This window comes from Bidens hawaiensis, unplaced genomic scaffold, assembly GCF_021521415.1.
Source record: "Bidens hawaiensis isolate Kalapana, Puna unplaced genomic scaffold, B.hawaiensis_p1.1 tig00037714_1, whole genome shotgun sequence".
Taxonomy (NCBI): Eukaryota; Viridiplantae; Streptophyta; class Magnoliopsida; order Asterales; family Asteraceae; genus Bidens; species Bidens hawaiensis.
In genome coordinates this window covers 110,675-124,792 of record NW_027496603.1, presented here as the reverse complement: position 1 = coordinate 124,792, position 14,118 = coordinate 110,675, and the positions used below count along the sequence as shown (strand labels likewise).

At 40.4% G+C, this 14,118-nt stretch overlaps 1 protein-coding gene and 1 pseudogene across 1 annotated transcript; one reads left to right on the top strand and one right to left on the bottom strand.

Moving 5' to 3' along the window:
- The first annotated feature begins 223 nt into the window (after positions 1–223).
- On the top strand, positions 224–2,998 carry LOC143589681 (RHOMBOID-like protein 9, chloroplastic). Its single transcript, XM_077070375.1, has 5 exons — positions 224–540; positions 630–795; positions 2,221–2,391; positions 2,490–2,644; positions 2,721–2,998. Exons 1-5 carry the CDS (start codon positions 224–226, stop codon positions 2,941–2,943), a joined length of 1,032 nt encoding a protein of 343 aa, XP_076926490.1. The 3' UTR covers positions 2,944–2,998.
- A 4,065-nt stretch (positions 2,999–7,063) lies between these two features.
- On the bottom strand, positions 7,064–9,199 carry LOC143589680 (pentatricopeptide repeat-containing protein At4g17616 pseudogene; annotated as a pseudogene).
- Between the last annotated feature and the right edge of the window lie 4,919 nt (positions 9,200–14,118).

Here is a 14,118-nt window from a genome sequence, read left to right as displayed (position 1 = left end):
CACTAAATCTCCATTAATGAAAGCTCTTATTTAACCCAATTGTCTTCTTTCTCCACATTTAATAACACCCATCTTTCGTCTTCAATCGGGTACGCATTAAACAACACTTTTATTTGGGTGCCCACCAAGTGTTTGTTAAAATGCCTGAATGAGCTTTACTTATTATTTTCCCATGTAAATATGTTATCTTTTATACTTTTTGATGTATTCTTTTCAGGTGAACATGACTGTGGCTCCAATATGCTTTAAAACATGTTACAATGACCAAATTGTAACCAAGGATATACATACTTTGGTGAGACCATGCAGAAGCATGCTCAAATGTGCAAACTTGTTAAGATCAATCTCCGTTAATTCATCTGAGAAGGAGAAACCATCAAAGTTTACATTAAAGTCTAGTTCTAGAGACAAGCATTTACAGTCACTAGACTCTTATTTTGGCAAATTTAAGGAAAACAAGAATCTTGTCTCATCGGCTGCTAGAGATGATCAAGGTGGTGTGAAGGGTGATTATGATGAAACTTGTGGTCTCTATTTAATGTAAAGCATGCAACTTTTAAGTTATTGTTACATTTTTACAGATTGTTTGTGTGCTTATGTGTTAATTAATTGGTGATGTGTTGTTGCAGAGGCACAATCGCTTCCCTAAACATTGCGGTTTATCTGTTTGAAATTGCAAGCCCGGTTAAGAACTCAGATTTGGATCTGTTCTCTCTTCCAGCACTGTATGGAGCAAAGATTAATCATTTGATCGTATATGGAGAATGGTGGCGGCTACTCACACCGATGTTTCTGGTACAAGATTGACGACTGGGTTCGTGCCATTCTAGAGTAGTTCAAAGTTTTTTTTTTTTATTTTATAATCCATATCCACTCAAGTAACCATCGTAGAAGTGGAAAATAGACGGGATGGGTAATGGGTCAAAATGGGTAACTTTTTGAATGGGTGGAAACGGGTTTGGTTGACTCACTTTTTGTCCCAAATTTGGAACTTAATGTACCAAATACCCAATGGTAATCAAGTTTCCCAAGTGTTTCACTAAAGTCGATTAGTGTTTTTTTGTTTCTCTAAAGTTACTCTAGTTTCATTTGTGGTTCCAATCTATGTAAATGTTTCTTAAATATTTATATTTTTTAGAACTGAGCCATTTGCCTCACTTAGTTTTATTTTTTTTAAATTTATAAAATAAAAATACATAGGATTGAAACACCTAATGAAAGTTGAGTGACTTTAGAAAGAAAAAAACTGACTGACTTTAAGGGGCAGTCAGGAAACTTGGTTACTATTGTGTACAGTTACCCTGAAAAAAAATATTTTGTTTGATAAGTTTGATTTTTAATTTAAAATGATTAAGGTAGTTTTATGCATTAAAAATACACTTTATGCGTCTTGGATTCTTGATTTTAAGCTAATTTTTTTACTTTTACTTTTTTATGTTGTTAGGGTAAAATAGAGCCCGAATAAACCCATTCTTAATTAATTGGTTTAAAACTGCCATCGATAGAAATGTAATCACAAGTAGCAACCATCTAAGTTCCTTTAAATTAAATGAAAATCATCAAAGTATGCAACTTTTAAACCTTAAAATTAAGGGCAGATACTACTAAAAACCAACATACTTTTTGTAATTTATCGTAAAAGTCCCTTAACAGTTTTTGGCACTTAAAAAACCAATTTACTTTCTTTTTTCTCTTAAAAAATTTCCTCAACAAATTTTTACACACTAAAGTCCTTTCACATGCTAAATTTGTACAAAGTTGTGGATTTTTTCTATTTATTTTACTTCTACTACCACGTGAGGGAAGAATTGAGATGAATTAATGTTTTAGATTGGACCATGGCAAGACAAAGTTCGTTCAATGTTCATAAGTTGATAATAACAAAATAATATTTCAAAACCATTATAAAGAAACATGAGAGGGATGGCGTAACTCAAAAGTATAATAAAAAACTGAAAACGTATAAAATGGTTTGTAAAATTTTAGAATCATTAAAAATTTAATTATGTAATTTGTCAAATAATTATTTCATGATTTTATTCAATAATAATTAAGAGATTTTTTTATTTTTCAGAACATGTTAAGGAACTTTTATGATAAATACTGAAAGTATGTTAGTTTTTTATGTGCAAAAAGTTTTCAAAGGACTTTTACGAGAAAAAAAAGGAAGGGTGCTGGTTTTTTATTGTATTTGCCCTAAAGGTAGTTATCTTTTTGCAGCACACAGGGATGCTTCACATCGGGCTTGGTTGTTGGGTTCTGCTAACATTTGGTCCTCAAGTATGCCGAGCGTATGGCCCGTTCACCTTTTTCTTAATATACATACTAGGTGGACTCTCGGGCAACTTCACCAGTTTTCTCCACACTCCTTATCCAACTGTTGGTGGAACCGTAAGCAAACAAGAAATCAAATATCAGTCATGTTTAAACTTCCACTTTTGTTTTTTGATATTGGTTACTTAAATGAGCTATAAATTTGAAACTTTTAGGGACCTGCGTTTGGTATAATTGGAGCCTGGCTTATTTATCACTATCAAAACAAGGATGCCATGAATAAACATGGTTTTGAAAGAATGTATCAGAAGGCAGTTGTTGCTACTGGTCTTGGTTTTGTTTTATCCACTTTTGGTCCAATTGATGACTGGTTAGTAAATAGCATTTAATTTTTAAATAAATAGAATTGGTGAGAGACCTATTAAATGGATTGAATATTGTTGCAGGACACATTTTGTATCAGTTTTCACTGGCATAGCTTATGGGTTCTTTACATGTCCCATGTTACAACCGGGAAGTGGGGAAGAAAATGGAATGACACTGATTGGGAGAAATGTGGATCCTTGTAAATCCCTTGTATTTTTCTCCATTTTTGTTGTGGTTTTGAGTTCTTTGCTTCTTGTATTTGAACCACCAATGGGTTCACTAGCTGTAGACACTCTTGTGTAATCTGAACACCAAAAGGAATGGTATATATGTAATATAGGTGTGTTTGAGTGTGCCACCAGTGTGTTTCTTGTGTGGTGTGTGTGTGTGTTTTTACATGCGTTGAGTCGAACGCCCATGATCTAAGGAAATTGCATGCGGATGAGGATGAGTTTCTTTATCCTATCTCTCATCCACAAGCGCCTCCATCGAGGTGCTCTTAGAGGATAGAGGCTGAGGTAAACAGTGTTAGCAACCTAGAAAATTTCTAGGCTTTTTATGCTTTAATCACTTGTATGCGATGATTTAAGTTGCTAGCATATGTCTGTAACCTTAGTTTTAATAAATGTGTACCATCTCATAATCTCATTATTGCTATTGTAGGTGTATATCTGAATACCTGATATAATCAACCCTCTCACTAGAGGGTTGCAAATATATAAAAGCTTTTCAGTTTCCTCAGTGATTAGCAAATTATGTTTGCTGTTGCCGATTCTCTCTTTTGAAATTGACTAGGTTTAGGATTTTGAAGTCTTAAAATTGACAATGCCCATGATTTGGATTTGGGCAATTATGATTCAATCTAAGGTCTGTATCTGTTTCATGATTCATAGTTGACTTAGAGACAAAATCTTGTCAAGTTTGACCTTTTTCTTTTTACTTTTCTTTTAAGGCTCGGTCTTAGTTGGGTCCTTTCGGTCTATAACCGAGACTGGCCCGATGTCTGAAATTCTTAAGAAAACATACCCAGAGACCTACCAAGAGAAAACAATTTGGTCTGGCCTAGTTATTTCGTTATTTCATGTCAGGCTTCGACTCAACTCATCTCATTTATAGCATTGGATATATTTTTAAGAGATTTTTACATATATCTCCTCCTTTAGCATCTTAATTACCAAGCCCTGTTGCAGTCTCTAGCATTATCCCGGTTTTGATTGAACTTGAATATGTTCAATGGGGAATCGAGCTTCACAGCCTGAGCCAAGCCAACTGCAGCTCCACTAACCCAACTCAACTCATAAGCCAAGCCAAGCCTACTAGCTCCACCCTACTGCTTCAGGACCAAAGAGTGGGAAAGCTGTGAGTGATGATGCACTCTTATTATGCATCCCAAGACCCAGCCTAATGTCCTCTTCTATCATCCTTTGTTCGGTGTTTGTCGCATGAGTCGGTGCTAGACAAAGGACTGACCCAACTCGACAGCTCATGGATCAGATGCTTCAGCATTAAGAGCCATATATGAAAATATGCAATTGATAATCCCTTCAATTAGTGAAAGCTTAAAAGATATTACGGTCAAATCCCAGCTGCGAAACCAAGTCATATGAAAACTGTGCAAAAAACTCTCTCAAAGACAGATTTGTTTTGTTTATTTGGAGAGTAATAGAACCGATTTAAAACTCATTCCAACTAGAACTTCGATTTTGATTATGCAAACTAAAAGTTACCGAGTTAATTTCAGAACCAACACACACCTTAAGCAGACAATTTAAGAACAATTAAAGAGCAATTGGCGTGTTTGGGACGAATTCAAAAGCTTTTCCATAAATGTGGCCCTGATTAACAGTGTTTCCATCTCATCGTCCTGCAATCATAAAACATTCAACAATGCGCTATCAGAATCTAACTGTCTTACACATTTCTTCTTGACTTGATATCCATCTCAAAGTTGACAAGAATTATTACTTACCATCCTCAAGACAAAGAAGAGCCATTCTCCATATCAATATCGTGATTCCAGCCTCTGCATAAAAATAAATATTTAACATTACAAGGAACAAAAATTGTTTAAACCCTGCATGCGGCATGCGCATATAATGCATATATGTGTGGACCTTGGGGGGCAAAAGTGAAATTGCACCAATTTTGACGTTATTCTACTAATTTCGTGAAAATAACGTTTGGCGGAAGGTTAATCATGCATCATGCGGTGCCGTTGATAGCCGAAAGACAAGGGTACATGCACCAATTGGCCGGTGTCCCGATGGTTGAGTGTTATGTGCCTTATGTCCAAGGCTTGATGCAAAACTACTATCAAACTGAGGAAGCAGCCTCTCTATTCCTACAGGGTAGAGATAAAGATGTCTACATTTTACTCTCCTCAGACCCTACTATAGCTTTGTTATTGGTGTGATTTACTAAGTACGATGATGATGATGATGATGGTTTCCAAGTTGGACCAATATAGTTTCAATTGAAATGTTCTTCTCACAGAGTTCCTTCCATTGTGCAGACAAAGCATTTAGCTTGTGTGCTGTAGTTTGCCATTAACAAAATGCGCGTGAAACCTCAATCAATATATTATAGCTTTTTACTTTATATTATAACCACATAATGTACCTGATGGCATTTTCTTTCCCAGGTAACAATTTCTCTCTTTTTGTTTAACTCAGCTGTGCCTGTACCTGTAAACTATAAAAAGAAAAGAGCTAAATGCTCATATTTGCAAACACACTTGTAACTTTTTAATGCTACATTAACAGCTAAAACACCAAATACACCACAAAGAACATAAATGAATATATTTAAAATACCTGAGTATAACTATAATGCCAGACACAGAAGAATATCCACCCAAATCGAATAACAATACATCTAAAATACATATAATAATAGTCGCTATGCACTTCGGTGTTTGGTTCCAGTAACATGTTACCATGTTTTATACTCTCTCTCAAACATCTTCATTTTTTTTAAAAGACAGAATTACAGAAATTGTCATTTATTTTTCACCCAAATTTCACTCGTGGTCCCTGATTTTCAAAATTGATCGTTTTTGTCCTTTACGTTTCAAAATCTTTCAGTGTTTGTCTTTTTCACCTAACTCGGTTAAAAATGTTCGTTAAGTCAGGTTATATGCCTTGCACATGAAGACAAATTGTTTATTTTACCTATTAATTAAAAAAGTGTTTTAATAAATAAAAAAACAATAAAAAAAACTAAAAATATATATTTAATTTCTTTCACTCTCCTTCTTCTTCTTCCTCCTCTCCTCCTCCTCCTCCTTCATCTTCTTCCTCCTCCTCCTCCTCTACTACCAATCTCCGACAGCCACCACCACCACCGTCTTCTCCGACAAAGATAACCACCTCCACATCCACTCCCACCGACGCCCGTTCAGTTTTTCCACCACCACCACCTCCGACGCCCGTTCAGTTTTTCCTCCGTCGGGGATTAAGTTTCAGACAATCATACTACACCGCATTGGTTTATAGAATTGTAGCTTGCGTCTATATCTTTTCAATAGGTCTCCTCTTTCGAGAGATACTAATAAAAGCCATTATTATTAACTTTATAATAATAATAAAAATTGAGAAACAAAGAAAGATGGTAACTTGAAGCGAACAGCCTCATAAGTTCCATAGACAGCACCTATGTATCATATCATACATAGGGCAAATAATTAATTAGGGGTTTTGATGATTCAGGAGAGAATCTGGAGAATTAGGAGTGAGGGAGGGTTTAGAAAATTTATTTACCGACAGCACCACAGATAGCGACTTCGGCGGTTATTTTGGCTAGACAACTGTTTTTCCTCCGTCGAAGGTGGTGGTGGTGGAAAAACTGAACGGGCGTCGGAACTGACGGAATCGAGATATCCGGTGAGTGACGAGAACTCGAATTCGTCGGAATTGAGATCTCCGACGAGATGTTGCTGTAATTGACTGTTGATTTCACCGGCGGCGGTTCACACAGGTGCTCACAGTTGCTCGTCGGAGGTTCACCGGTGTTAATGACGGTTCACTGGTGCCCATCGGAGTTGGTGGTGGTGGTCGGTGGGAGTGGATGTGGAGGTGGTTTTCTTTGTCGGAGAAGACGGTGGTGGTGACTGCCGGAGATTGGTAGTGTAGGAAATATATATTTTTAGTTTTTTTTATTGTTTTCTTTATTTATTAAAACATTTTTTTAATTTAATAGGTAAAATGACTAATTTGTCTTTACGTACAAGGCACATGACCTGACTTAACGAAGATTTTTAACTGAGTTAGGCGAAAAGGACAAACGCTGAAAGATTTTGACGTAAAGGACAAAAAAGATCAATTTTAAAGATCAGGAACCACGAGTGAAATTTGGATGAAAGATATAGAACAATTTCTGTAATTCTGTCTTTTTAAAAAGGTACCTCCACGTCATCATCCGCCTTTCACCGTGTTCAACCCGTTCCCCTTCTGGCAAACTATACTATGCATTTCGATAAAACACAACCCAAATCAATGCATTGTAATAACTGTCAAAACTGCTACCACTAATAAACATCGATACACCCTCTAGAAACAAGAGATCAAAACAAGAACGATTAACAAACTTCAATTAATGTCAGCCCATTTTCTGAAAGCCTTGACATGTTCAACCATTTTGCTCTGAGCGTCGCTTTTACCATCACAAACTTTCAATTTCCTATAAAGATCCTTATGAAGCTTCAAAAACTCACTTCTATACAACCATAAACTCCATCCTTTTTCATACAACTAATAACCTCCATCACTCTCTCAAAATACCCACCTTTCAAAAAACTCAAAAGCAAGCCCTCATACAAATCGACACTCATCATCAGCTTCCTATCATCAAAACTCCTCTTTATATCGCCCCATAATATAGTAACATCGCGATACATTTCTAAACATGAATACCCCATCACCATGTACATGTAAGTAGCCACATTAGGATAAATATTCATTCTTTGCATACTTCTATATGTCTTCAAAGCATCATCAATCATTTCAGCCTTCATAAAGAAGTAAATTGAGGAGTTAAACTCGTAAATCTAACAACTTACATCCCCTTTCTTCATTTCTTGGATCAAACACGATACCAAATCTGATCTGTTCTTATAAACAGTCGGCTCTGACGTATCATTGGATATTATTATACCCGTTTTTCTAATATGTTTCAGTAGTGACTCGGCTTCTCGGTGCATGTTACTTTCATGATAAGCAGTTAATAATGATGCATATGAATTAGCGTTAGGTAAATTACCTGCTTGCTCCATATCGTCTATAATATCATGTGCGGTTTCCAGCCAACCGACATGAATACACGCATCAATAACATCAGCCTGCCCGTTTTCCGTTTGGATCCGGGATAAAACTTTTGACAGCTCACTGACCCGACCCGCTCGTTTATACCCGACAATGAGCTTTGCTAGGGTTTTGTTGGTTAAAACAAGTCTTTTATTGTAATGTGTCACAAAACCTTCGTTTCTTTCAAACTGCACTAATGAATTTTCGGGCAAATAGTGTGGTAAAACCTGTAATCTTAAACCTTTTTTGAGATTCGGAGATCCAAGCGGGATTAAGAAAGGCTTATTATGTGGGCTCGTCTGAGTTTCGGTTAAACCGATCATATCAAATATGAGCTTGGATACCGAATCAATATCGTTGAATTTAAAATGTAAGCTCATGAGATTATCATAAAACTAGAAATAATGATAACCCATGTAACCCGCCACCAAGTCAACACAGTTTTTGAACTTCTTTAACTCGTCTCGTTGACCATTGACCGCATAGATTCGGGCAATAGTTATGGCAGTATCTGCATCTCCTACTGGACCCATTTTTGACATCAGTTCTATGATCTGTTGACCCTTGAAAGATAGGTTATAACGCGAGCAAGAATCAAGAACGAGGTTAAAAATTGTGGTATCGGGTTTTATTCTACACGGGTTAGAACCTGAACGCTGAAAAATATCACAAATTTGAATTAGTATATTCGATGCAAGATACGCACCTGTTTCTTTTTTAACCATATGAAGAACGATCGGGCCCAGTAAGTTAGCAGGTGGGATATTATCTTTCTCAATCATTATCCTAAGAATCGTAGATACAGGAACTGGCATTTGTGCTCTTGCTAAGGAGAGTGAGAGGTTGTAGAGCTGGTCAAAAGGAAGTGAGTTTGACGTTTTTTTGGGAAGAAGAAGGATAATATCGCATGCTCTTTGAAGCCAATTGGGCTCACGCGTGTAGGATAACTCTGTTATGAACTGAGTCAATAATTGGTCATCTGGTAAACCGTGAAGTTTCTTGAAATCTGTATAAGCTTCCCATGCTTCATCCATCTGATTGGTTCTTAAATAAGTTTCAAGATTTTTAAGCAATATGTCATGAGAAGATCCTTTCCAACATAGGCTTCTTGGTGTCACACTATTGCAAAGATATCTGAGATGAAAATTTACAGGCTTCTTGCCGGTTTGCATATAAACTGGTGCTAGGTAAACGAGACGTGAGCTAACACGGATCAAGCAGAGATCAAAAACTGATCTTTTCACCAGTGACCATGCCATTTAGACGATCCGCCTTTCAGAAGGAAACGACCGATTCTGAAACAAAATTAATATCAAAGCAGAAGATGGTTATTATATTTTCACTTACACAGAATATAACTGCATAACTCAAAAGCACAATTATCTCACTGAAATTGTAAATCTGGCTGGCCCAGATCCCATCCTGAGCTCGGTGAGCGGTTAGGGAACAATTTCAGTTCTGGGCACACAATTTTTATCTTTTTTGTATATATTAACAAGTGAAATTGGATCAAACAAATCTGATAAAATGGCCTGGAAATTTAGCAATTGGTCTGTTTATGACTTATGTTTAACTGGGCCAAAAAACTTGAGAAAAAAAAACATTTTTTTTACTCGTCTTGAGCAATCAAAATCTCGGAGACGGCCACGCTACGTGTCATGATTACAAATACTAATGAGATTGGTGTGTGGTCAAATAACAGATACAGTTGACTTAACAGCAAGACACATAAACGAGATACTAAAATTTCCAGTTACAAGTATTAATATATCAAACAGGCATTTCATCGAACACCTGGTGTGCTTAAATTCTAAATTCTCTCAGTAGATGAATAATTCTAACAAATACAACATATAATCTTTGAAGAGGTAGGTCCCAGCAGAGCCCAGTTGGACCCGCAAGACTCACCTTGAAGAGGGACGTCTGCGCAAAGACCAACTGGTTCCGCAGGACCCACCATGCTCAGAGAGATGAAGACCTTACGCGCATACGCCAGCTGTTCCCGCAAGAAAAGCCTCCCAATGGTGAAGTACCCCGCCTGTTCCCGCAGCTGCGGATACAAGCCATCAGCGGAGGCTACCCGCACTAATAGTAAGGCTACACGCACAAGGCACTAACTCTCAATAATTCAGTAATGTCACCTGAAGAAGGAATGAGCAAGGCGGGAATACTCCCGTCCAAATGAGCCAGTCCGTACGCTTCTGGAGGATCTTTTATACTATACCTGCCAAGGTATGGACAAAATAGACAAGATCTGACCAAAGCAACCCATGAACCAATCACAGGGTGACAGCTCACTGACAACAGTACGACGAGCAGCACGCTCTAGTACTTAATGTCACTATCAGCCGCTGCCTACTCACCAACCCTTGTCGTGGCACGTACATAGCCTGCAGTTGGTGGAAAAGGAATAGTACACAGCCGGCCATGTCACTATCAGCCGCTGCCTACCCACCAACCACCAGCATGGCACGTGCGTAGCCCACAGTTGGTAGAAAAGGAATATTATACAGCTGGCTGTACCTGCTTGAAAACCTACCTTCGGTTATAAATACTCCAACACCTTGGAACGGTATGGATATCACATCTTATCATATTCTATCTTATACCATCACATATCTTATCTGCTCTAGCTATTTCTCTTAATATACATTTATATTCAGAGCAATCTAGTCTGATTCTCACGCCGGAGGGTGGTCACAAGGAGGTCCCCCCCTTCTCAGTGACGAGCTCACGATGTCTGTTTTGCAGGTCATCAGAAGAATAACCATCGCCGGACCTAACCCTCGTGGGAAACATCTACTTGACCCTAAGATTATCTGTAATCTGCCGGGGTCACTTAGTGTTTCTTCATTGGCGCCATCCGTGCATAAAAGCTAGAATTAATTTTCTCAGTTTTTTCAAAACCTCTGAAAGATGGTTAAGGTTACTCCGGTGCCAAGGCCAGCGAGTGACCAAGAAACCCCGGTAACCACAACCCCAGCTACTGGGGGGAACACCGGCGTGTACACAATTTTTACGAACACTACCCCGGTTACCCAAGCCGGGGCAAGTGCAGTAAACAATCCTTCACTGGGATTCACCGATACCCAGTTGGAGAGACAACAGACGAGGCTCCCCCGCCAAACACTTGATCAAGTTAAGCGTGGGCGGAAGCACGTCAGAAGGAATTCCAAGCTGAGTTGGATGAACGCTTACGTTCACTCCAACAGGCTGACGAGTTCGGAAACACTCGACAACAGCTCAACATGAGCAATGAGTGCGAGTACTTGGATAATGATTGGGAGGAGTCCGACAGTGACGCAAACCCTCGTCATAGGGCGAAAGGGAAGCGCAAGGAAACGGACTTCCAACCAAGAAGGGATTTTGGAGAAACCTACAAACCAAGGAACGCGGGGGGAAACCCACGTGACTTCTCCAAAACCTTTAGACCAACTGTTGCAAATGCGGGAACGTCCATGTTTGCAAGGGACATTGCGGAAGCAATCGCCCAGAAGAGTGCCAAACATAGGTCCAACATCGGCACTTATGATGGTATATCCGACCCAAATGATCACTTGAACAGATTCATAGCGGGGGCAACCGTCAGCAACTGGACGGAACCCACGTGGTGTTATATGTTCCAGATGACGCTGGTTGGAGCGGCCAGGGCGTGGTTTGATCGTTTACCGGTCCACCACATCTATGATTGGGCGGACTTCCAACACAAGTTCAGCCAACACTTCAGCCAACAGAGGAAATATACTGAAGAGCAGTGGACGATCCTCAACTGCGTTAGAGAAGAGGATGAATCTTTTCTAGACTTCATCACTCGCTTCAACTCGAAAAAGCTGAGTCTGGGCACCATAAGCGAAGATCTTGTTCGCGCCGCTTTCATCCAGGGCGCCGAATACCCAGAGCTTATCCGCACCTTAACGGGTAAAGATGGCATGCCATCCACGTGGGATGCCATCATGACAGCAGCTAAACGCTTCGCGGAAACGGAAAAGCAACTGGGTAGGGATCTTCCCCAGAGTACAAACCTCTACACGCAGAGGACTAGAGAAAACAACGTCTGGACCGCCCGGCAAAACAAAAAGAGGAAGCTAGGTATTTGGCAGTCAAGGGTAAACTTTGACACCTCATCCAGCTCTCGCCCTCTAGTAGGCGGAAGGGATAACACGCACCCATCAAGCTGAAACCCCCGGTGGACGCCACTCACCAAAAGCGTCACGGAGATATTTGCCACCGAAAAACTCCCATGGCCAAAAGCTCCAATGGTCCGGCAGCGACATAACGCGGATCAGAGCAAATCCTGTGACTTCCACGGGACAAAGGGTCACACCACTGAGGAGTGTATATCCTTGAGGGATATTGTTGAAACATTCGTCAAGGATGGAAAACTTACACACCTTGTGGCATCAATCAAGAATGGAGGGAAGAATGATAACCGATACAAAAGCAACGGACGAAATCCCGTTGACATCAGCATCCACATGGTTCATAGTAACGTCAGAGGAAGAAAAAGACGAACGACAGAACCATGCGCGTGGAAGGAAGCTGAGGTGCGCTTCCCGCGAGTGCCAGGAGGACCCAGCAAAGAAGGCCCTATCGTCATCAAAAGCCAGCTGGGGCACTACATCACTTCCCGCACTCTTGCTGACAACGGCGGCTCGTCAACGGTTATGTACAGGCAGTTCTTCGACAAGCTAGAAGAAACGAAGACAAGGAACGCCTGGAAACGGTCTACGCCTCGATGGAAGGGTTCGACGGCAGCACAAACACCCCCCTGGGTATCCTATCTTTCCCCGTCATTCTCACAGACGGGAAACACTCCCGCACAGAAGACGTGGACTTTGTCGTAATGAGGAAGCCACACCACACATACGACATTCTCTTCGGGAGAGACGGGATGGCAAGATTCAATGCCGTGGTATCTTCAGTCCACGGCATGATGGGATGGCCAACAGCTGAGGGTGTAGCGATGATCACCGGTATTCCCCAGGTATGCATCGCATCTGTCTCATCAAAACCCAAACCAAAGATGGCTAAACCAACAATCACCGAACCAGAAGAATGGGCCTTCAATGGCAAATACCCTGACCAGGCTGTTACCATTGGCCCAACAGTCACTGATCCTACGCGCACCTTACTCAAACGCTTACTACAGAAAAACGCTGACATCTTCGCGTGGACACTAGCTGACATGATTGGTGTACCTCGAAGTAAGGCAGAGCATAAGCACAAGTGTGACCCAGCTTTTACGCTAGTCATACAAAAGCGCAGAGTAATGGGGGCGGAACAAGCTAACGCGTGTAGAACCCAAGTCAAGGAACTCCTTGACGCGGGCATCGTACGCGTTAGCAGATATCAAACATGGGTTGCAAATCCCGTCATGGTACCGAAGTCTAACAAACAATGGCGCATGTGCATAGATTTCAAAGACTTAAACAAAGCATGCCCCAAAGATTGTTACCCGTTACCCGAAATTGATCTTAAGGTAGATTCGTTAGCACCGTTTCGCCTTAAATGCTTCCTTGATGCGTATAAGGGGTACCATCAAATCCACATGGTCGTTGACGATCAGGACAAAACCGCATTTCGGACGCCCGATGGCACATTTTGTTATCAAATGATGCCATTCGGACTTAAGAATGCCGGGTCCACATACCAACGCCTGATGGGCAAAGAGTTTCATGCCCAAATTGGGAGGAACTTGGAAGTCTACATGGATGACTTGGTCATCAAAAGCCCTGACCCAGAAACGATGTTGAAAGACATCGAAGAAACTTTCAACACGCTCAGAAAGATAAACATGAAGCTCAACCCGAGCAAGTGTTCCTTTGGGATGGAAGAAGGGAAGTTCTTAGGAGTCATTGTTACTAAAGATGGCTTCAGAGCGAACCCTGAAAAGGTCGAAGCCATTATCAAAATGGAATCACCTACTACCATCAAGCAAGCTCAGACACTGAATGGACGCCTAGTCGCACTTAACCGCTTTTTGGCAAACCATGCGGATAGGTCGTTCCCATTCGTGTCAACATTGAGAAACTGTTTAAAGAAAACGCACTTCCGCGGGACACCAGAAGCGGAAGCAGCTTTTCAGGAAATTCGGTCACGCTTGATCGAACTCCCAACGCTCACAGCACCAGAAGCGGGGGAGGAATTAATCCTATACCTTTCCGCCACAGATAGAGCA

Excerpts from the sequence above, each read along its gene's own strand:
- LOC143589681 (XM_077070375.1), top strand. The coding sequence starts at position 224 with ATGACTGTGGCTCCAATATGCTTTAAAACATGTTACAATGACCAAATT. Across the intron at positions 796-2,220 it reads TACTCACACCGATGTTTCTG|CACACAGGGATGCTTCACAT; the intron begins GTACAAGATTGA and ends ATCTTTTTGCAG. Across the intron at positions 2,645-2,720 it reads TTTGGTCCAATTGATGACTG|GACACATTTTGTATCAGTTT; the intron begins GTTAGTAAATAG and ends ATATTGTTGCAG.